General features: G+C 43.8%; 1 protein-coding gene across 1 annotated transcript; it reads left to right on the top strand.

The window, feature by feature from the left end:
* Nucleotides 1-516: 516 nt before the first annotated feature.
* LOC139407856 (disks large-associated protein 2-like) lies at nt 517-24,512 on the top strand. Its single transcript, XM_071151725.1, has 5 exons — nt 517-1,641; nt 12,729-12,955; nt 17,790-17,967; nt 19,742-19,961; nt 23,716-24,512. The coding sequence occupies exons 1-5, from the start codon at nt 517-519 to the stop codon at nt 24,510-24,512; spliced, it is 2,547 nt and encodes an 848-aa protein (XP_071007826.1).
* Nucleotides 24,513-25,011: the final 499 nt, after the last annotated feature.

Genomic DNA, 25,011 nt, shown 5'->3' with positions numbered 1-25,011 from the left:
ACTGCAATGGTGGCAGACACGGAACAGCCTCTTATCTGTTTCAATAGACCTGGCACAGGAGGGAGGGGCACAGCAGGCTCCTACTTGATTTGCCCTAAACAAAAATGTATCAACCTCATTATATTTATCAACCCCAACATTAATTATAATCCACATAATAATTCACATTTCCTGCTGCTCAGAAACTGAACTGATCAAATTAAGATCCTACATCTGTATGTACTATATATTCAAAGTAAATAATCAAAATCTTTATTGGATTTCATGAGATTTTAAAGATACACTTCCCCAGCTCTCTTGCTGCCGTTTTTGAAAGCAGCTGAAAAAACAATTGAGATTTGGAGCGATCACTTACTGCACCTGCATAAGGTGACTGAATGCATTTACACAAGTCTGAGCATTATTCTTATTACTCTCTCTCTCTGTGTATTTCTGTCAGACCAGCAGTATTCCCCTTGGTCCCCGTCTCGACACTTCGATGAAGGCAGACGCCACCCCGTCCCCCCAGCTTGGAACATGAAGGGCTTATCGGGCGGTCGCTCCCAGCACCAGATCCTCTCGCCCCACGGACTAGACCAGTTCGACTACCCCCAAGACATCCATGGCATGGGTCACCATGGTGGCGCCTCCGACTCACGCCACACCTCCTACCTGCTCAGCCCCACTGAGAGCTGCCCCATGGACTACCACCACCGCTACTCACCGCGCAGCTCCATTCACTCAGACTGCATGATGATGTCCCCCGTCATGATGGCGCCCTCGTCAGTCGGCGTTGGCCCCATCGACCACGTTTCCAGCAGCACCTTCCCCAGAATGCACTACAGCACCCAATACTATGACTCAGCCACGCGGGACGACTGCGCCGCCATCACTGCCTCCGCCACCTCCCATGCTGCTGCCACTGCCGCTTCCGTCTTGCAGTACCAAGGCAGTGGCAAGAGCAACCGCATCCCGGCCAATCTGCTGGACCAGTTTGAGAAGCAGCTGCCGCTGCATCACGATGGCTTCCACACGCTGCAGTACCAGAGGGCGTCAACCACCACCACCACGGAGCAGCGCAGCGAGAGCCCCGGACGCATCCGCCACCTGGTCCACTCTGTCCAGAAGCTTTTCACAAAGTCCCATTCCCTGGAGGGATCGTCCAAGATGAACGGCACCAAGGGTGAAGGAGGAGGAGGGGGACACCACGGAGGCTCCCAACACGGCCACCATGGAGGCTCCAAGCACGGCAGCAAGCGGAGCAAGAGCAAAGAGCGCAAGGCGCACCGCTCGGGGGGCGCGGGTGGCTTCTGGAGCTCTGACGACAACCTGGACAGCGACAGCACCTACCGCACGCCCAGCGTCATGAGCCGTCACCATGGTGACTACGCCCATGCCGCCCACTGCTACCCGGACTCCATGCATCACAGTCACTTTGGGGACATGTCCCTCAAGACCTCGAAGAGCAACAACGACGTCAAGTGCTCGGCATGCGAGAGCATGGCCACGGCTCCGGAGGGGAAGTTTATGAAGAGAAGTTCCTGGTCTACGCTGACTGTCAGCCAGGCCAAGGAAGCTTACAGGAAGTCCTCCCTCAACCTGGAGAAACCCATGATGCACACAGACCTCAAGCCCTCACTACGGGCCTGTCACTATCTGCAGGTGAGTAGTGTTCAGAGCCGTGTGTGTGTGTGTGTGTGTGTGTGTGTGTGTGTGTGTGTGTGTGTGTGTGTGTGTGTGTGCGTGTGCGCGTGCACGTGCACACTGATACTGCTGAACAAAGATGTTGAACCTTGCCCAAAGCTTACAGTAGCTTTTATGTTGTATGTGGAATAATTCATGACAGAGGTAAAACATGACAGAGGTAATATAATAATTTCCCAATTTATCGTATCACACATCCAAATATATTACGAACAGTAGCAGCCATTGATCTCATTGATTCTTAGAAAGGACCTCCTGAGCAAAACATAATGATGGATGCATCAGTCAGCCCAGTCAGTAAAACCTCCTTGATTGAACCTGTCCTTTTCTATTCTCAGAGGAACAATTCAAGCTCCTATGTGTGAGGCCAATATACTTTATCTGTGATTCCCCATTGTGAGTTCCCTGGGGGAGCTATTGTCTATTTAGAGCGATCAATTGAGGGAATCAATGTCATGGAGGAAGAGACTGTAGATAATAGGGATGGAAGCTTCCTTGGATAACCTTCTCTATCTGGTGGGCAACTCCTGCTGTTTTTCAAACACCATGGATCTTTTTCACGCACACACGAACAGAGAGACAGAGAGAGAGAGAGATTTAAAGTGAAATACACTCACCTGACTTAACACACAGCAGCAATAAATTATGCTATTTCCAAGTTTGACACGTTTGGGGTTTCAGACGGTTAACCTACGGACACAAGGTATAGGCTACGGTTTTCATCTTTTAAATGTTTGATTTCTACCTCAATAACGCTGAATTGCAAAAGTGTTCAACACTGCCTTGACATATTGGATTTGTGTAAAGTACACTTCCGTAGAAGTTTATATAGATGATATTATTCATTATAGCTCTTTGTTGGACACTAACAATCTTCTGAGATAGTATTGTAAGATGATCAGTGATTGAGTCAAGGGTATACGCTATTCACAAAATAAAAGAGACGCGAAACCTGTGTTTACTGTACGTGGCTTTTTATTTTGTGAATAGCGTATATCGGCGGTATTTTTTTTTACCACTACATCCCTAATTATAATCTTGCAGTGTCAGCAAATGTGATACATAAAGACCTTTAGGACCAGAGGTATCTACATGCATCTACATGCAGGTTTGTCTACTCTACACAGAGTCTACAAAACATTAAGAACACCTGCTCTTTCCATGACATAGACTGAATCCTGGTAAAAGGAAGGTGTTCCTAATATTTGGTCTACTCAGTGTATAGTCAGTGGCCTAATTCTGATATGTACAGGTTAGTCTATATTCAGTGACCTAATCCCGATAAGAAACAGGTTGGTCTATATTCAGTGACCTAATCCTGATAAGAAACAGGTTGGTCTATATTCAGCAGAGGACTCAGAGGTAGGACAGTGATTGAGAAACGCTGAGCTGCTTCTTCCAAGGGAAGTCATTATGCTAACAAGATCCAATAAGGGTCTGCTGCACCTGCTGTAGAAACGGCGAGACCACATCAAGATGATGGAGGTGAAGCCTGTTGTGTAATAAAGTGATACATTCAGGTCAAAGGTGAGGGTTTGATTGCATTACTTTCACTCCAGGCCTTACTGTCGCTTCAGTCACCCATCCTTCTGTATTATTGTGGGAGCGATATCACCCACAATATAGGCATTGATTGAAGCTAAATATTCAATTAAAGTCTCCCCACCATCATATCTAAACCAATATGACACCAATCTAGATGAAGATTCGTAAAACAACTTGATTGGAAGCACACAATACATTCTAGCCTCTCGTCATGAGCCGTCCGACTGTTACAGAGAACCACATACCAGATTATTTAACATGGTTTCTAGCAACTGAGTTTTAAGAGTATTTTCTGCACCTACCTTGCTCAAATTCGAGACATCGGATTAAAATGAGACGACAGCATCCGTAAAGTGACTATTGGATTTAAGAAATGTCGGATTGACTAAGTTTGTAGGTGCAACAATTTTAATTAAATGTATAATCTATTGCTCTCACATGCTAATTTCTGTTCATTAAGAACATTTCTGACAATGCTAACATCTTTTCAGCTGAATCTGAGTTCTACAACTGGAACCAACAATTCGGTTGCTGCTTCTCACCAGTCAGATGAGAAGCATGCTACAAGCAAAGGAATGGAATTTAGCTAGATAGGTATATTTGGTTTGCATCTTTTTTCAAAAAGGACAAAAAATCAAGAATCAAAGGTGAAACGTTCAACTACAGTTTGTTTATTATATGGCTGTTTATCAGTGAATCTGACCAATACAGGCCTCTCATCTTTTTAAGTGGGAGAACTTGCACAATTGGTGGCTGACTAAATACTTTTTTGCCCCACTGTATATATTTTTTTTACATTTTCACAGGTGGAAGGCCTACACCAGTACTGCACCGATATTGATGCAGCAAATGTGATGGGATAGTCTGGAGCCTGGTAGAGAGGTAGACTGGGCTGAATCTGTCAGTCTTCTGTACCGAGCAGACGTTTGTATCCTATCCATTCATCCACATGGCTTTTGAAGTTAGATTTAGACCAAGTATTCTCAGTAACACATCTGAAGGTCAAGCTGGTGTCCCCTGGTGATTTGCACCAGTCATTGTAACAAATGATATCCCCAGGGCCTAAACACCCCAGCATCCATGTGCTTAGAGAGTGTGACACATCTACCTGCCTCCCTGCCTGCCTGCCTGCCTGCTTGCCTGCCTGCCTGCTTGCCTGCCTGCCTGTGCTCACCATGCAGCGTTATTGAGACGGATTAGGGTAATGGTCTGCATCCCTGTCCGGTGGGCGTGCTTCAACATCTGGCCGCCGTACATGCACCCAGTAATTGTAATGAATAAGCTGTCAAGCCTTACATATATATTTCTCCCTGAGTGCTCGCTGGCTGGGGCGATCTGCTCGCCACACTCAATAAAGTTTGATGGAATGGCTTCTTCTGTCCGGCTGTCATCTTGTGTGTCTAGCACAGCTCAGGCACAGGTGGCAGGACTTTGATTCTTTCACATTATACACTGGGTGGTTCGAGCCCTGAATGCTAATTGACTGACAGCCGTGGTATATCAGACCGTATATCACGGGTATTTGTACTGCTCTAATTACGTTGGTAACCAGTTTACAAAGCAATAAAGCACCTCTGGGGTTTGTGGTATATTACCAATATACCACGGCTAAGGGCTGTGTCCAGGCACTCCACGTTGCATCGTGCATATGAACAGTCCTTAGCCGTAGTATATTGGCCATATACCACACCCAGTCAGGCCTTATTGCTTAATTAGAGACCCGGGGTGCCTGTGGCATTGGCTTTTTTGTTGTTTATCTCACTAATGCAATGTTATGGTTTCCATTTTTACTATGAGAATTATTACATACCCACACAGCCGGAAACTCCCTCCCATCCTCTACTGTTAAACAGTCTGTTTAAGGGAGCGAACCAAATGTATTAGTTGGTGGGTACTAACAAAAAGAAAAGCTGTTATCCAATGTGTGTCAAACTATTCTGAGCATTTTAGTGTTCATCATTCAAGATAGTCCATCTTAGTCTCCTAGAAACGTTTAACTCACCAGTCTATGGGTGTTGATAAAATGTATACCAACTAATGGCACCAGACCTTTTCTAGCCTAATCGAACCCAGTGGTGCAGCCAAGTGCCTCTTCATTCAGGTGTGACAACATCCACTCAGAGAAGAGACAGGGGAAAGCTAACAAGCTAGCGCTGGGCTCTCATGAGCGATGCCTGCCTTGTTAACCACTGCCCCAGCTGATCAAAGACAACGCATTAGGAGAAAAAATAATACCTTTGCTTTATTGCTGTCTTTAAGCATGATTAATTTAGTTTCCACACAATCACTGTATTTTTATTATCTTGTGGGAACGGAGAAACGCAGAAACAGCAGATTAGTGTGAATGATAGTTTTGCTGATAGAGCCTTGAAGTGAAGATATAAGCAAGCCAGCTAATTATCCTGTTGGCTTGCCAAGTCAGGCATTGCTGAGGAGATTTGCGTTAAAAAAAAGTATATATTTTTATTTTTAAAGCTTAGCCTCTTTGCTCTCTTGTTAAGCAGTTTGACACGCCAAACATGTCCACTTAGGTCACAAGAGCAGTCTGTCTGCAATTGGCTTTTGACCCAACCTGTCTTTGCAATGCTTTAGGAAGTGTTCATCAGTATTCACCTTGTAATTAGTTACATTGAATTAGATTTTCCTGATGAATGTTTTTATTTGCTGTATCCCTCCCTCACTAATCGTCAAGGCAACACTGTACTTCAGAGGTACAGGAATGTGTAGCACATAGCATCCGTACTGCCTTTCTGAGACAGAATTATTGTTGCTCCGGATTCAGAAATGCCTTGTCTTTACTTGGTCAGTGGTATTGACAGTGATTTTTGAGTATGTTGTGGAATGGTGAGGAAAGTTGTGCGTTCACGCCCTGGCTGGGGTGGAATTTCCACTCTGTCACATATGCAGCTTCCTGTTGGATCCGTATCACCTCTTCTCTGAAGTCACCTGACCTAATGTTCTTTTGCTCTATACAGATTATATGCTAGAAAGGAGCCGTTTATAGATCAGGTTTATGTCCACCGATGGCTGCATTTAATATACATATATGTGTGAGTGAGTGAGGTTACCTCCAGAAACAGAAAACCCAACATTCATCCTACTCTGCTCTCTCTGATAGCAGCCCAGGGACTGTTGAGGGGAAATAACCAGACAGGGCCCATGATTGGTTGGGGGGAATAACTGGCAGAGGTAGAGAGGGAGACCACTAGTGCCCCAGGCTGTTGTTCTAAGAACCACTGCTCCCCTTGTCCACTGGGGGCACAACGTGATGGAATTTTATGTTATACATCCAGTACATACGCCTGATCATTATACTGGACAGCTACAACATATGTGTGACATCATTAATTTGATTGGCCGTTGATGGCTAATTTCATGTCAATGCCAATATGCCGTGAAATGAGTATATGTAGGATATATGATTAAAGTATATGAATATGATCATCCGTCTTAGAGTGCTAGAAAATATTTTCAATTCGCATGTACTGTCTACTAATGTGAATTGACTAGAACATGCCTTATTAAACTATTAACCTTCTTTGATTTCACCAATTAGAGCTACTTGTACAGTAAATTAGCTGCTTTGTTTTGGTGTGGAAATGTTTATGGCAAAGCAACACCATGTAATTAACAATGATCCCTTAATCACTATTAATTGTTCTGCCGTTCGTCGAACGACTGTTACAGTCGAGGCTACGCCGTTGCATATGCACGATGTGTTAATGTCGCTCGTTTATCTGCAGTTGCTATGGCTGCAACCTACACACTAGCCCACATTCGCCTTAAAATGAGTGTGGAGGATTCGGGAGGAAGACATGGTATTATCCATGACTTTATTACTCCCCTCACTGTGCAGTGTAACGCTCTTCATCCTATAGCTGACCCTGAGACCTCTGGATTTTCAGTAAAATGTTAATATTTCTACCAACAGAACATGCACCACTTGTCTATGCTTGGTAACTGCTGTTGGGGTTCATGACACATTACATCGTTTCCTAATAATAGTAGCAAGATTAATTAACTTGTCTGCTGCTAAAATTAATAATTTGTCACTAACTACAGTACATTGTGTCAACGTAAAAGTTACAAGCACAGCCTCAGGTGAATGAATGGCAGCCACTGTAGGTAAGGTTCAATCAAACCTACACTGTGCCTAGACCGCAATTGTGGGAGAAATCCCATTGTTCCTGCTTCTCAAGAATGTATGAACAGGTTGAATGTTGGTCTGTCTCTGCCCTAACAGTCTAACAGGGCAAAGTAGCCCCCCTGTAGATTAAACAAGCTTTTCTTTCCCACTCAATTCACACCCCTCCTCTTCTCACACTAAGCCCATCTCACTGGGACTAGTCACTCCGACAGGCTTACAGTGTCATTCACTGTGTGGATGGCTTGGCAATCTGTGATGAGATGGAACTCTACAGGCCACACATCCATTCCCTAGGAAGTTTGACTCCACTCACTGGAGTTTAGACCTCAGAGCCATGCTGTACATGAGAGGATTACAAGGGGGAAGGGAATTGCCATTTGTATTCATCCCTGCGGTACACCATCTCTACAAAAATGTACATTTGGTAAATGTATTGTGTATATCAGTACTAAGTAATCTGGATTACTGATCTACGAGCAAGGTCAATGACCTACGAGCAAGATTAAACTACCAACGGGACAGTAAACACTGTAATATCTTATGTTTCACCGAGTCGTGGCTGAATGACGACATGAACAACATACAGCTGGCAGGTTTTACACTGTATCGGCAGGATAGAACAGCAGCCTCTGGTAAGACAAAGGGTGGTCTATGTATAGTTGTAAACAACAGCTGGTGCACGATATCTAAGGAAGTCTCAAGGTTTTGCTCGCCTGAGGTAAAGTATCTATTGATAAGCAAGAGACCATACATATCTGTTTTTTTTTTTGTAGTTGTCTACCACAGACCTATGCTGGCTCTAAGACCACACTCAATGAGCTGTATACCTCCATGAGAAAACAGGAAAACGCTCATCCAGAGGCGGTGCTCCAAGTGGACGGGGACTTTAATGCAGGGGAACTTAAATCAGTTCTACCAAATTTCCACCAGCATGTTAAATGTGCAACCAGAGGGAAAAAAAACTCTAGACCATATTTTCTCCACACACAGAGATGCGTACAAAGCTCTCCCTCGCCCTCCATTTGGAAATCTGACCATAATTCCACAGTCCTGATTCCTGCTTGCAAGCTAAAATTAAAGCAGGAAGCACCAGTGACTTGGTCAATAAAAAAAGATATCAGATGTATTTATTTATTTATTTATTTCACCTTTGTTTAACCAGGTAGGCCAGTTGAGAACAAGTTCTCATTTACAACTGCGACCTGGCGAAGATAAAGCAAAGCAGTGCGACAAAAACAACACAGAGTTACACATGGAATAAAAAAAACATACAATAGAAAAAGTCTATATACAGTGTGTGCAAATGAGGTAAGATAAAGGTAAGATAGAGGTAAGGCAATAAATATAACATAGTGGAGAAATAATTACAATTTAGCATTTAAACACTGGAGTGATAGATGTGCAGAAGAAGCTCACCTGGAGGTTAGTTAACAGTGTCCAAAGAAGGACCAGAAGTATACAGAATGGTGTCGTCTGTGTAGAGGTGGATCAGAGAATCACCAGCAGCAAGAGCGACATTGATTTATACAGAGAAAAGAGTCGGCCAGAGAATTTAACCCTGTGGCACCCCCATAGAAACTGCCAGAGGTCCGGACAACAGGCCCTCCGATTTGAGACACTGAACTCTGTCTGAGAAGTAGTTGGTGAATCCGTCATTTGAGAAATCAAGGCTGTTGAGTCTGCTGATAAGAATGTGGTGATTGACAGAGTCAAAAGCCTTGACCAGGTCAATGAAAACAGCTGCACAGTATTGTCTCCTATCGATGGCGGCTATGATATTGTTTAGGACCTTGAGCGTGGCTGAGGTGCACCCATGACCAGCTCAGAAACCAGATTGCATAGCGGAGAAGGTACGGTGGGATTCGAAATGGTCGGTGATCTGTTTTGTTAACTTGGCTTTCAAAGACCTTAGAAAGGCAGGGTAGGATAGATATAGGTCTTTAGCAGTTTGGGTCTAGAGAGTCTCTCCCTTTGAAGAGGGGGATGACCACGGCAGCTTTCTAATGTTTGGGGATCTCAGACGATACGAAAGAGAGGTTGAACAGGCTAGTAATAGGGGTTGCAACAATTTCGGCTGATCATTTTAGAAAGAAAGGGTCCAGATTGTTTAGCCCGGCTGATTTGTAGGGGTCAAGATTTTGCAGCTCTTTCAGAACATCCACTATCTGGATTTGGGTAAAAGAGAAATGGGGAGGCTTGGGCAAGTTGCTGTGGGGGATGCAGGGCTGTTGACCGGGGTAGGGGTAGCCAGGTGGAAAGCATGGCCAGCTGTAGAAAAATGCTTATCGAAATTCTCCATTATCGTGGATTTATTGGTGCTGACAGTGTTTCCTAGCCTTAGTGCAGGGGCAGCTGGGAGGAGGTGCTCTTATTCTCCATGGACTTTACAGTGTCCCAGAAATGTTTGGAGTTTGTGCTACAGGATGCACATTTCTGTTTGAAAAAGCTAGTCTTAGCTTTCCTAACTGCTTGTGTATATTGGTTCCTAACTTCCCTGAAATGTTGCATATCACTGTGGAAATTCTCGGTGGATGCTAATGCATTACGCCACAGGATGTTTTTGTGCTGGTTGAGGTCAGTCAGGTCTGGAGTGAACCAAGGGCTATATCTGTTCCTGGTTCTACATTTTTTTGAATGGGGCATGCTTATTTAAGATGGTGAGGAAAGCACTTTTAAAGAATAACCAAGCATCCTCTACTGATGGAATGAGGTCCATATGCTTCCAGGATACCCGGGCCAGGTTGATTAGAAAGGCCTGCTCGCTGAAGTGTTTTAGGGAGTGCCCCCATTCTCATCGACGGGGCTGTAGTGGAGCAGGTTGAGAGCTTAAAGATCCAACAAACTAACATGGTCCAAGCACACCAAGACAGTCGTGAAGAGGGCACGACATAACCTATTGAGAGGAAGGCCCTAAAAATTGTATAGGACTCCAGCTACCCTAGTCATAGACTGTTCTCTCTGCTATCGCATGGCAAGCGGTACCAGAGCGCCAAGTCTAGGTCCAAGAGGCTTCCAAACAGCTTCTACCCCCAAGCCATAAGATTCCTGAACAGCTAATCAAAAGGCTACCCAGACTATTTGCATTGAACCCCCCCCCACCCCACATTCTACACTGCTGCTACTCTCTGTTATTATCTATGCATAGTCACTTTAATAACTCTACCTACATGTACAGTGCCTTGCGAAAGTATTCGGCCCCCTTGAACTTTGCGACCTTTTGCCACATTTCAGGCTTCAAACATAAAGATATAAAACTGTATTTTTTTGTGAAGAATCAACAACAAGTGGGACACAATCATGAAGTGGAACGACATTTATTGGATATTTCAAACTTTTTTAACAAATCAAAAACTGAAAAATTGGGCGTGCAAAATTATTCAGCCCCCTTAAGTTAATACTTTGTAGCGCCACCATTTGCTGCGATTACAGCTGTAAGTCGCTTGGGGTATGTCTCTATCAGTTTTGCACATCGAGAGACTGACATTTTTTCCCATTCCTCCTTGCAAAACAGCTCGAGCTCAGTGAGGTTGGATGGAGAGCATTTGTGAACAGCAGTTTTCAGTTCTTTCCACAGATTCTCGATTGGATTCAGGTCTGGACTTTGACTTGGCCATTCTAACACCTGGATATGTTTATTTTTGAACCATTCCATTGTAGATTTTGCTTTATGTTTTGGATCATTGTCTTGTCTCCGTCCCAGTCTCAGGTCTTTTGCAGACTCCATCAGGTTTTCTTCCAGAATGGTCCTGTATTTGGCTCCATCCATCTTCCCATCAATTTTAACCATCTTCCCTGTCCCTGCTGAAGAAAAGCAGGCCCAAACCATGATGCTGCCACCACCATGTTTGACAGTGGGGATGGTGTGTTCAGGGTGATGAGCTGTGTTTCTTTTACGCCAAACATAACGTTTTGCATTGTTGCCAAAAAGTTCAATTTTGGTTTCATCTGACCAGAGCACCTTCTTCCATATGTTTGGTGTGTCTCCCAGGTGGCTTGTGGCAAACTTTAAACAACACTTTTTATGGATATCTTTAAGAAATGGCTTTCTTCTTGCCACTCTTCCATAAAGGCCAGATTTGTGCAATATACGACTGATTGTTGTCCTATGGACAGAGTCTCCCACCTCAGCTGTAGATCTCTGCAGTTCATCCAGAGTGATCATGGGCCTCTTGGCTGCATCTCTGATCAGTCTTTTCCTTGTATGAGCTGAAAGTTTAGAGGGACGGCCAGGTCTTGGTAGATTTGCAGTGGTCTGATACTCCTTCCATTTCAATATTATCGCTTGCACAGTGCTCCTTGGGATGTTTAAAGCTTGGGAAAGAGTTTGCTGCACTGAAAGTAAAGGGGCTGAATAATTTTGTACGCCCAATTTTTCAGTTTTTGATTTGTTAAAAAAGTTTGAAATATCCAATAAATGTCGTTCCACTTCATGATTGTGTCCCACTTGTTGTTGATTCTTCACAGAAAAATACAGTTTTATATCTTTATGTTTGAAGCCTGAAATGTGGCAAAAGGTCGCAAAGTTCAAGGGGGCTGAATACTTTCGCAAGGCACTGTACATATTACCGCAATTACCTCGACTAACCTGTGCCCCTGCACATTGACTCTGTACTGGTACCCCACTTTATATAGCCTCACTATTGATATTTTACTGCTGCTCTTTAAATATTTGTTATTTTTATTTCTTATTATTTTTTTAAATTTTTTTTGTATTTTCTTTTGTTGGAGTATTTAAACTGCATTGTTGGTTAGGGCTTGTAACTAAGCATTTCACTGTAAGGTCTACCTACACCTGTTGTATTTGGCGCATATGACAAAAAAAAAATCATTTGATATTTGTATCATGTAATGTTTTTCGAAAAACTTTTACCTTATTACACTGAGAATATCTTGCCACCATTGAGGATAGTTTCACTTGAGTTGTTTCTGAGAAATATGTAATGATATTCAGCTGCTTATACACACCGAAAAGCACTTTGGCTAAATAACAAAACATTAAATGTTAGAGAAAGATGAATAAAACAAAAAGGGCTTGGGAGTAGAATGTTATGAGCAGTGGTTCATTAGAGGAGCAGACCCTTGGGGAGTGAGGGGTGAGTCTGAGGGGAGAACAGAAGCTGGGGATCACTCTGCTCCAGTCAGTCCCTGTGTGTGTTATAGGAAAACTCTTCCTCAGTTGACTCTGAGTCATCTCTTACACTCTTTTGGCAGCTGGGCCCCATTTTACTAGCAGAGAACATAACTGCTTAGAGAGCAGTCGTACAGGGGGGGGGGGGGGGGGGGGGGGGTTGTTGGATCTATGTGACTGTTGGATCTATGTGACTGACTGACGGAGGTGGGCTCTCTGCTGCAGGTGCCTCAGGATGAGTGGAGTGGATACCCGGAGGACGGAGACAAGGACGAGGAGATCCCATGTCGGCGGATGCGCAGCAGCAGCTACGTCAAAGCCATGGGAGAGGTAGACAATGACTCTGGTGGCGAATCTGACTGCAGCCCCAAGTCCTCACCCCAGAAGGCCATCCGACCCGACGCCCTCGTCCTCAAATCAGTTATGCAGAGGCCCCACATAGACCCCCAAAGGTAGGCCCATCTTAATGTCTCACCTGAAGCTCCTTGTGGTATGCGTTGTCACGAGATCATTGTTGCAGTGTCTGTTTTTAGCACACCCTCAGCCTCATAAGTCACTCCTGCTTGAGTCAATCCTCACCCATGAGGTATGAGGCTGAGGATGTTCTAAAATGGACACCGTACATGTCAGCCTGGTCTCATAGACTAGACGTAATATACATTCTTAGAAAACCCTAAAAGGGTTCTTCAGCTGTCTCCATTGGAGAAATATTTGAAGAGCCCTTTTTGTTTTCAGGTAAACCCCTTTTGCGTACCATGTAGAGCCGTTTCTACAGAAGGTTCTACATGGAGGGTACTTACTACCTGAAACCCGAAGGTTGCTACTTAGCATGTTAGCCAACCCTTCCCCTAACCATAACCCATTGACCATAACCCATTGACTTAACCGGCAGGGTAGCCTAGTGGTTAGAGCGTTGGACTAGTAACCGGAAGGTTGCGAGTTCAAACCCCCGAGCTGACAAGGTACAAACCTGTCGTTCTGCCCCTGAACAGGCAGTTAACCCACTGTTCCCAGGCCGTCATTGAAAATAAGAATTTGTTCTTAACTGACTTGCCTGGTTAAATAAAGGTAAAATAAAAAAAAAAAATAAAAAAACCCTTTAACCTAACTCCTAACCCTTTAAGCTAGCCTAGCTAACATTAGCCACCTAGCTAACCTTAGCATTAGCCACAAAGCCACTAGCTAGCCTAAGCCACAACAAATTCGTAACATAACATATGATTTGTAATTCATAACATATCATATGAAATGGATGACGGACACCCAAAAATGAATACATACCATACAAAACATAATATATCATAATAGTTGGAGTGTCCTGGATTTACATGTACTATTGTTGCGTGTGTAACGTGTACGCTAAAAAAATCGGGAAGCAAATACAGGGAGTGAATTTAATAAATAACGGAACATGGAACAAAACAAGAAACACGAGTAGCGTACAGACGCGGGAAGGGACCCTGTAGCCGGCTGAGGTGCGGGGAGGGACCCTGTAGCCGGCTGAGGTGCGGGGAGGGACCCTGTAGCCGGCTGAGGTGCGGGGAGGGAACCTGTAGCCGGCTGAGGCGCGGGAGTCTGACGAGCCCGGCTGAGGCGTGGGAGTCTGATGAGCCAACCGAGGCGCGGGAACCTGTTGAGCCAGCTGAGTCATGGAAGCCTGACAGCCAGCTGAAGCACCCCCAGTTGCTCGGCAGCGGCACTTGGACCCGACGTCACCAGTAAAAAAAATCCCTGTTGCTTCCCCTTGGGGAGGCGTTATTCTGTAATGTGTAGGCTAAGATACAGGGAGTGAATTTAATACATAACGGAACATGGAACAAAAAAAGAACCACGAGTAGCGTACAGACATGAAACACAGAAACAGTCAATAACGCCTGGGGAACGAACCAAAGGGAGTGACAGATATAGGGGAGGTAATCAGGAAGGTGATGGAGTCCAGGTAAGTCTCATGAGGCTCAGGTGGCAGGTGTGCGTAATAATGAATAAACTGTCGATGTCAAGCGGGAGTAGACGTGCTAACAACCTATCCACAGCTGCCCGACTATATGTGATAAAGTTCAACTCTAAGGCCCGCTACAGTGAGACAGCAGACTGATTTTTTGACAGGGGGTGCAGGATTACATTTTTTGCCCAATTCCTTTTTATACTTTTCGACATTTTGGTAGGCAATTTGTCTATAATTAGATGCATGCAGCTTCTGTTGCTCTAGAAGACTAATTAAATAATAATGTCATAAATAGATAGAATGAATTATTCAATCTAGTTGACATTGTTAAAGTTTTCCCTGTCATCTCTGCTTCTTTCGAGGTGAAAGATGTTTAGGGGCCAGGGAGAAAATGCAATAACAAAACAAAGACCAGAATATTTTCGGTGCAAAATTTCCAAATGACTTCAGTTTGACCATTTGTCAAGAAATGACCCAACATGTTTCTGATAAGATTTCACTTTGGCTTGGATGCATATTTTATGTGGATGAAATACTATCAGCTTTTATGATGCTGTTAAAGATAGCACTTCTACAGATGGTGTCTAACTGTGTATTCTCGTTCTCTCAAGATGGTGAAAGAAAGCAATCACGTTTCTCTTGGCCGACATTTGGTGTATCATTTTACTGCAAGAAACGCTTAATTCTTTCTACAGGAGTTAAAATTAAGGCTATGTGAGAGGTTATAGACCTACAGTCAGTTTCCTGATTTCAGTTTCCATTCAACCCATCTGAACAGTAGGCTACAGTTCCCTTGACATGCCATAGGCCTATTTGAAATCCCCGTCTTGTGACTGTCGAATTTGTACAGCGCCTCACAATCATCACAAATTACACAGCCGGCACTGCTATCATCCTCTTTAACCACTTCACCAAATCTTTCCCAAACGTCATTTCAAAACCTTAACCATAGCTCATGGCTTTTTGCAAACTGTTTTTCATCTAGTCGGCTCAGAGATTCAACCAGCAACCTTTCGGTTACTGGCCCAATGCTCTTAATTGCTAGGATACCTGCCATTATGGCTAGTCTACCTGTTATGTCTGTTTTATGTCTTTGTGACCTCTGTATGTAGTGGGATTTTCTGGGGAACATGCATGATTTAGCCATGTCACTCAATGTTGCTGGGCAACAGAGGAAGAATAGCGCTATGTTACGATTGGCTGTGCATGTTCTTATCGTACCCCAATGCCTCTTCAGCCTGTATTAATGCGTGACTAAGAGCTCTGCTACATTTGTTTGGTCAATTGGTTTGTAGCCGCTTCACTGCTTTGTGCCCTTGTCCTTGTGTTTGGATTGTTCTCTGTTTACCATTGGAGCCCAGTTCTCCTCATGAGCTCAGATATTAAAGTAGTACTTTAGCTAGTGAGTGTCAGACCAATGCAGGCATTATATCTGACCTTTATCAACTGCTATTTCAATATTTGCTTACCGAGGCAATGTACCTCATGTTATCACAGCACTGTTGACAAGGCAGTGGTAAGTCTGTCACTTCTCTCAAATGTCACAGTCAAATGACTAGGTACAGTATTAAGCATGAACAGGATATTCATTGGCTGACAATCAAATCTCATGTATTTCTTTGAATGTCTTCATATAGGTGAAATTGTCTTTCATTCTCACTTGAGCTGTCTCACTCCGCAAATAAAGAGCCTGTTTGCTCTCATTCCCCCTCTTGATAGGCAACACTCCATAGATTCAAAGATAAATGAGCTTTAGGTAAACTATAAGAAGCAGGACAGTGGTACAGAGTGATTTTGTAGTACAAAAAATGAAGTGATTGGACAGAAAAAGAAAAGGACACCATCAAAATATTATACACCTAGATGTGTAGCATGGCATGGGATCTTGGAAGAAGTAATGATGGTTACAATAACAATTATTATACCAACCAATCAGAAGATGCATAATATTCTGAAGGACAAAGTCCAAATGATTATCTCGGTATGAATGAAAGAGCTTGGAGACGAACTAATAAACCTTCTCTACTGATTGTACCATACATGATGCACCTCTTGGTATCAGTGCAACGTTTTCTGTACCTTATTGTACTGTTGACTGCATCAGAGCAGAATATTTTCCCATCCTGATTCTGACCCAGATGTATGCGTCTCTGTGTGTGGAGTAAAGGTGGTCTAGAGTTTGTTTTTCTCTGGTTGCACATGTGACATGCTGGAAGAAATTAGGCAAAATGGATTTAAGTGTACGTGCATTAAGGTCCCCGGCCACTAGGAGCGCTGCTTCTGGATGAGCATTATGTTTTATTTTATTTCTTTATTTTACCCCCTTTTTCTCCCCAATTTTGTTTGTTAGGAGTCCGTAAAACGGCAGCCATCCCCTCCCGCACCATTATAGGTTACAAGCCATAAGACTGCTAAGACTCTGGACTATCAGAATTGACCACCCCCCTTTGCACAAACTCTTTTATGACTCATCAAATACTATAAGCTACTGCTACTGCTTATTATCTATCCTGTTGCTTAGTTACCTTACCTATATGTACTGTACATATCTACCTCAATTACCTCGTACCCCTGCACATCAGTACTGGTACCCATGTGGCTCAGTTGGTAGAGCATGGCGCTTGCAACACCAGGGTTGTGGGTTTGATTCTCATGGGGGACCCGTATGAAAATGAAAACACTCACTACTATAAGTCACACTGGATACGAGTGTCTGCTAAATTACATTTTTTTGTACTGTATATATATAGCCAAGTTATCATTACTCATTGTGTGTTTATTCCTTGTGTTACCTTTCTATCATTTAAAAAAATATTCTCTCTGCATTGTTGGGAATGGCCTGTAATTTAGCATTTCACTGTTAGTCTACACCTGTTGTTTACACATGTCACAAATAACATTTGATTTGCTTATATTGTTGTACTATTGGGAGCTATAGGTGAGTTGACAAACTGTAATTGTGGGGCTAGCGATTCAACAGTGTTTTGGGGTTTGCGAGTAATGCATTTGTCATCGTAGTTCGGAGTTGATCGTTAAAAGGCTGCGGTTGTAAGAGGATGAGTCACTTTTGCTGCCGGTCACACAACAACACAACACAAACCTGGATACAGCAGTAGGCCTACTACATGTCAGCTAGGTTACCTGTTTAACTGTATATGAAATAGTTTGGGGCTTAGGTCAAAAAAAATAGCCAGGGATGTCTAATCTCAGTTAATCCAGAACTAAAATCGTGCATAATTTAGTCAGATGCTCGATTATGTTTACATAGTCATTTCACAACAGATAAAGGACTGTCTGACTGACAATACCTCTCATATTTGTCTCTCTATCTCTCCATTCAGCCAGAGCTACCACTTGCAAACCACCCGAGACATGATGCGGCCCCATCCCAGTGTCACCCTGGACCCAGCCTTCAATTACCCCCAACACCATGTACCCCTGGGGCCTCAGGTCCGCTCCCGGAACCAGAGCTACATGAGGGCGGTCAGCACCCTCAGTCAGGCCAGCTGCGTCAGCCAGGTGAGTCCCACACAGGATCCTTACAAGGGGAACACCAGGAGACCCGGGGGAGGAGGAGGAAGGAGAGATACAGTAGATGCCACCAGGAGCCCAGGAGGAGGAGAAGGAGGAGGAAGGAGAGAAACAGTAGATGTCACCAGGAGCCCTGGAGGAGGAGGATGAGGAAGGAGAGATACAGTAGACGCTACCTGGAGGTGGAGTAGGAGGTGGAGGAGGTGGAGTAGGAGGTGGTGGAGGAGGAGGAAGGAGAGATACAGTAGATGCTACCAGGAGTCCTGGAGGAGGAGGAGGAGGAGGAGGAGGAGGAGGAGGAGGAGGAGGAGATACAGTAGACGGCCACCATGTGGGCAGTGTGGGTGGGACCATCTGTTGTTTGCTAAAGGGGTGGCAATAATCACAATAATCATATAGTTACTTATAGAAACACATTAGTCACCACTAGATCCCCTTTCATTGAGATGGTAGATGCTTGTTCAGGCATTATTGTTTGAGAGAGAGGCCTTTTCATTGTTTAAGTTGTCATTGGTAGTACTGTTGACATATTTCGCGTTTTTCAGAACAATCCATGTGAAATCAATAGATTTGTGTTATTGGTGACATTGCATCAACAAGCAGAACCATACATATCTGTTATTTTCTATATTTATCTCATTACAAGTTCAAGTTACCCGTTACGGAAGTTCCTACACAGTACTAGGATGTTGTTTTAAACTGCTCAGTCAGTCTAGACAATGTTGGATGTTTGATCAGTAAAAAGCGTTGGTTTTATCCATATTTGCTGCGTATTAGCTACACTATACATTTAATATACCCAGTCATTTTTATTATGTTATTAAGTAGCAGGCTTTTATGCACTGCGTAATATAAACAAGATTAATTTTGATACACAGGTGACGTTGTTAGTATAGCTTCCTGCCTGCCATTACGTTGGATGCATTGCGTTGGAGATATACTGTATATATTCACAACATTGAAATTCTGCATGTTGTTTGTACTGTGTTGCACTGTAATTTCTACTTTTGAATAGGTTCTTGTAAGGACATCTGCTTTCCCATTTCCTCAGTAGTAACGTATGTATAAGGCTCCCGAGTGGCACTGCATTTCACTACAGACCTTGGTTCGATCTCGGGCTACATCACAACCGGCCGTGATCGGGAGTCCCATAGGGCGGCGCACAATTGGCCCAGAGTTGTCCGGGTTAGGGGAGGGTTTGGCCAGGGTAGGCCGTCATTGTAAAATAAGAATTTGTTCTTCACTGACTTGCCTAGTTAAATAAAGGTTCAATAAAAATACAAAATATCACAGGAGTCTGCCGACGGGAGGACGGCTCATAATAATGGCTGAAATGGAGCAAATGGAATGGCATCAAACACATGGAAACCATGGAAACCACATGTTTGATGTATTCGATTACATTCCACTTATTATGCTCCAGTCATTACCATGAGCCGTTGTCCCCACTTAAGGTGCCACCAACCTCCTGTGGTATGTATGTCTATGATGATGACTTACAATGGGATAGTACACACTGTAAACGGTATACCAAATGATGCATTGTTTTTGCTCTTTTCATTTGGTTGTTTATCTGCTTGATTTTTTAAGAAAACAAAGATTTTGATGCAAAGTTGTTGTTTTTTTAAGTTCGGAATTGCCAGTGCCTTTTTTCTCCTGCTAACACTCCTTCATATTTACTGTACTAAGGGGAAGAGTCAAAGTGACAAACAGAAAGGAAGAGGAAAAATTAAGGACTGCTATTCCTGTTTTTGTCTCTCAGGTGAGTGAGACTGAGGTCAATGGCCAGTTTGAGTCAGTTTGCGAGTCCGTTTTTAGCGAAGTAGAATCCCAGGCCATGGAGGCTTTGGACCTGCCTGGCTCGTTCCGCACTCGAAGCCACAGTTACCTGCGTGCAATTCAGGCTGGGTATTCCCAAGACGACGACTGCTTGCCTTCAATGACATCCTCCACTGTCACTTCAACTCTCAGATCCACAACAGGTAACAGTATGCATCACAAAATCCCCCCCAAACGAGAGAAGGCCTAGAAAACATACTCCTCATACATTCTATAACATGTGTACATCCTTAACATACCTACATATGTACAGTGGGGTACCCTTGAGCTTTGAGAGATGCTTGGTTGAAAGATTCCGGTCATTTCTTATTTGCTACTTGTCATTGTTGTGTGTCTTGTTTGTCTTGCCTCTGCATATCCTGAGTGTTCCGAGGAAATTTGCTTGCAAGTGCGCTACATTGCACGAACAATGCATCATGACCCGGGCTTCCTGATTTGTCACGTGTGGCGGTGGCAAAGCTAAACCCGTAGTAGAGGGTGGGAGGGGCCTCATTCAAATTAGCACAATGAGAAGTCATACCCACAATGCACCACACCACATCAACACACTACAGTCACACTCACAGCACTTGGCATGTGCAAGAGGAACATGCCCTGTTCTAAGCATGTGAATCTCAGTGGTATATGTGTCGTGTGTAGAGTGTGAGTTGTGTAGGGAAGGGTTAAGTGTTAAACAAACCAGTGGTTGGAGGGAGGGGCTATAGACCTCTACAGAGTGTTAGGAGGGTTCATGGCCTGCTCCAGAGAGGTTTTCAGCCTCCCCTTCCATGCTTTGTTTGACAAGTTCATTACACTAGCACAAGGGTATTCAAATATTATCCTTTGAGGTCCAGAGCCAGCTGGTTTTCTGTTCTACCTGATAATTAATGGAACCCATGTGGTGTCCCAGGTCCCTGATTAGAGGGGAAGAGTTAAACTAAGCAGTGAAACTGTCTTCAAGGTCCAGATTGGATGTTGAGGGCACTAGCGTCTCTAACTGATCTTGACTTATAAGTCTACAGAAAACAAGACAGCATCTTGTAACCGACATACGGTAAGTCAACTCAGATATGGTACTGGTTGCTCAAAGGAACTAGTAAAGGCAATTTAGAGCGCGTACTAAAATAAATCGTTTTTCTATATTGCTGTATTGTGTTGCATAAAACCCCATTTGAAGATATGATTTGAATAATATTTACTGGCAACTGATTTATCACTTCTGACGTTAGACCAATCAGAAGGCAGTTCTTGCAATCATGTGAGGCTGATCAGTTGACTTGAGGTTTGACAAGGTTTGAAGGGCGCTCTCACTAAAATGTTCAACAGTTATTTTACCCGTTCGGCCCACCATATTAGAATCTTTCTCGTTCAGCTAAATCTCACATTTAGATGACCTATTAGAAGAATGTAAAATCATCTCTTCCAAGTGAACTTGTTGCAATAATTGTTGTTTTGATATTAAATATTCAGCGATTTCAAGGTTTTGTGCAACATTTTACACACAATATCTTTGTCACAACATCAACATATCTGGTTCGTTGTGTAAACAGAACCACTGCTCCCTCCATAAACTAATTGCCCTAGTGCATTTGGTGTATGCCTGAAAGAGTAAAGCTATGAACCCTATTGAAATACTATAATTTCATATTCCGTTTTCATTTTACAATATTATGACCTGGATTTTAATTTCTCAACACATCTCGTGAAAGCAGTTGTACTAGTCCTCTGTATTTGTTTGAGTTTTGGGGGTTTCTTTGTTTTCTTGTACAAATTGGAGTTTTATTTTGTTTATGTTGTCATGCTCAATTGGGTTGCACAGTCAGAATCCCTCAGCCTACGATGGGACCTGCGGATCAAGGAGTGTCCTCCAATCCCACCGTCTTACCTGCTGAACTCCTTTCACCCAATAAGCTCTGTCCCAATTCTGTCCGCTTCCCAATTGGCTCACTAAATTGGCTCTGAAATGGTTGTCAGTTATTCAAGCGTTTCCTGCATATATTTGTCTTTTTGATGAGTAGTTCTCAAGGACTTTTTTCTCTCTTCCATATACAGTCATATCCAATTGGGTTATGGAACAGCATGTGCTAGTGAGCCTCAGGGAAATAATTGGCTATGACTTGTTGGCTCCATCTCAAGCCATATTGCAAATATTTCTTTACCTGGTATCAACCATTTGGTGTCATTTTTAAAGGAATAGCGGCTTTGAAGTTAAATTAAAATAATCCATAGTATTTAACTGGCCTTGCCACTCACTTACATACAAAAAAAAAGAGAGATCTGAATTCTAAATCACTTCCCAACCAGATGCTAGCATGTCAAGGCTAGCAGGGCCCTTGAGTGGGGAAGGGATCCTATGATGCCCCATTGGGCAGAAGAGCAGCACCCCCTCTCTATTTGACCAGCCATGCAACTCTTGAAGGATAACCGGGGGGACAGAACAGCTGGAGACTTCAGTGATGCCTGTCACAGGTATTTTGATGTCAACACACATACATACCTCTATGTGTATGTGTGTTTTTTGCACTGCCTTCTCAGCAATACATAAAAACGCTAACTTTGATATGATACCAGGATGGACAAATCCCATTTAGATACTATGAGAAACAAACAGGGGTCTGAACAACTCACAAAACTCTGAGGCCTTGAATTCGTTGTTCGTATACATTAATATTCCAGAATCATCTTTGTGATGATGGTGCCTCGCTGGCTTTTGCGAGTTGCTTTGAAGTGTGTCTATTTTTAAGCTAAAAGGGCATCATTGGTGTAACTGTATGATAAACCTGTACTTCCCAGTCTAATACATAATCTGCTCATAGCACAGCCATACAATATCCCTGAATGTTATCATATTGCCACTGTCAACAGTCAAAATGTGAGAGCAGTTACAGTGTATTACAGTAGCTTTGTGTTTTTTATTTTATTTTATGAAAGTCGACCTCTGTAAAGGCCACGTGGCTGGGTTTGACCCTCGGCGTAGAGGTTATCAGCCGTCTTTGACTGTGGGATTGCAGCCCATTCCCTGGTGCAGCACTATGGGGGGATTTACCCGCCACTGGGGAAACTCACATGTCTTATCAACCTCATGGTGAGGGACCTGACATGTTCAATAGGGTTCATAACTGATTCTCGGCCCAATGACTTGAGTTGTGATTCTTTCATTGCCTTTTCATCTCTTCTGTTGCACAAAAAAAACCACAAAAAAAAAACCAGGAAAACACTTAGGAGCGTTCTTTAACGAAACATGCTTTAATGATTTCATTCGGAGAATGGTCTTTTAATTTGAAACTGATTGGTAATGATGGTTTATATTAGGAACCAACAGGGTTCCACTTCCCAGGGTGCAGTGCGGTGAAAAGAGGGAAAGACTGTGGAAGGTAGATGTTCATTGAAATGAGTGAGAAGGCAGTGTAAAAACCAAAAAGCCTACAGTATGTGAGTTAAAATGCATCGCTCAAATGGCTCAGTGTACCTGGTTGAATAATTCCTTTATGCATTTTAGTGTACCAGAGCTGTGTTAGAGAGCATAACAATTCTAGAGACCACTTCAGTGTCTGAAGGGCACCTCGTAAATTAAGTTTTACACAGTCTCTTTTCTGGTTTGAACAATCACAAATGGATCTGATAAAGGAATCTCAAATGCGTCATCTGATTCAAGGGTAATGATATTCGCAGGAGATTAGCGATCAACAAATAGTCTACACCATTTCTACTCCATGTTCTCAATGCAATGATTTCATCTGATATATCAACTGGAGTTATAGGGTAGTTGTGGTATTTTACTCACATACTGAATGCATATTGTAGGTATATGTATGCCCACTCTAGGTTTGAAAATTTGGGCATTACAATTACATAACACTCCAGCTGTTCCCTCCCTTTGAATGTCCCTCTATTTGCATATTCAAATTTGTCTTCCAGAGGGATATGATATGCTGGAAGGCACTTCTTTGCTAAACGAGGACATGATAGAAGACGACGACGGGGCCAGCTCCTCGGCCTATGAGGAGTTGGAGCGCCTAGAGAGGGAGAACGCTGTAGCTCGCAGCCAGCACAGCACCAGCTCCACTGTAACTGCCATCTCTGTCCCCCCGACCTCGCCGCCTGCCTACCGGATCCCTGATGCCCCCTCCATAGCCGCCCCAGATCCACCTGTACCTCAGGCCATCCAGGCCTTTAAAGAGTCCGCCAACATGGTGGCCGCCTTCAACATACAGTGGAAAGACGAGATCTCGGCCATGCGCTACGAACTGGCCGAGCTGCGCAGGGACGTGTGCGGTGAACTCAAAACTTTCAACAGCAACTTTTTCAACTTCACCCAGTGCTACAACATGTGGACGATGTGCCGCGAGAGCGCCAGTGACAGCTCAACACAGACCGGGGACCGGGTGTCTGTGGGCATCCAGGCTGGCACCAGCGGGCTCGTCAGGCAGAACACAGAGGACAAGTCTGTCATGTGCCAGCCGGAACCAGCCCCCTTTAACCTCATAAACCTGATGGACCCTCCCCGCATCGAGATCACTGGGGATTCAACGCCAGAGGAGGAGGCCAGCAGCCCCACTAGCTCTCGGCTATCGGAAGATTTTTCAACATGGGACAACAGGGAGCAGAAAATACGCAAGCGCTCTTCGGGTGGCAGCCGCAGGAGTGCCAGTCTGGAACTGTGGAACAGGAAGTACACCAGTGGGCCCATGTCATACCTGTCAATGTCATTCTAATCATTCCCATGATACAACCCAGAAGAAATACCACATGAAGGGGTTTTCCCTTAACAACCCCCAGAGAACCAGAACAGGAGCCAAGGCGAAAAACCGCACACTATGTACACAGCGAGACAGGCAGGGCACTAATGTTGCTGAATGTCCCTTTACTATGGAGACATCTAGTTGTTGGCTTGTCATTCTCAGAGCAAGTAATGACCACATTGAAATAATCAATAATAAGGGTCCTGTAATGCCATTATCAAGGGATGCCATTAATACCTTGGAATGTGAAAGACGATGATTCGAATGTTACTTCTACCGTCTTGATCCCTAAGCACCACTGAGTGGCTTTCAGCACCTCTCTAACTAGGCTTCTGTGTATCAGAAATTTAAAAGTGTCTTGTGTGACACTGAGTCAACAGTTTTGACTGTTTGAGATCAGCAGATGAGGAGGATGGTGCTCAATCCACCTTAAATAGAAGTGACAGGGAATGTACTCTCTCATCTGCGTTTA

The sequence above is a fragment of the Oncorhynchus clarkii genome, chromosome 4 (genome assembly GCF_045791955.1).
Source record: "Oncorhynchus clarkii lewisi isolate Uvic-CL-2024 chromosome 4, UVic_Ocla_1.0, whole genome shotgun sequence".
Taxonomy (NCBI): Eukaryota; Metazoa; Chordata; class Actinopteri; order Salmoniformes; family Salmonidae; genus Oncorhynchus; species Oncorhynchus clarkii.
Note: the sequence above shows the minus strand (reverse complement) of the source record. Positions and strands in the feature narration are given on the sequence as shown.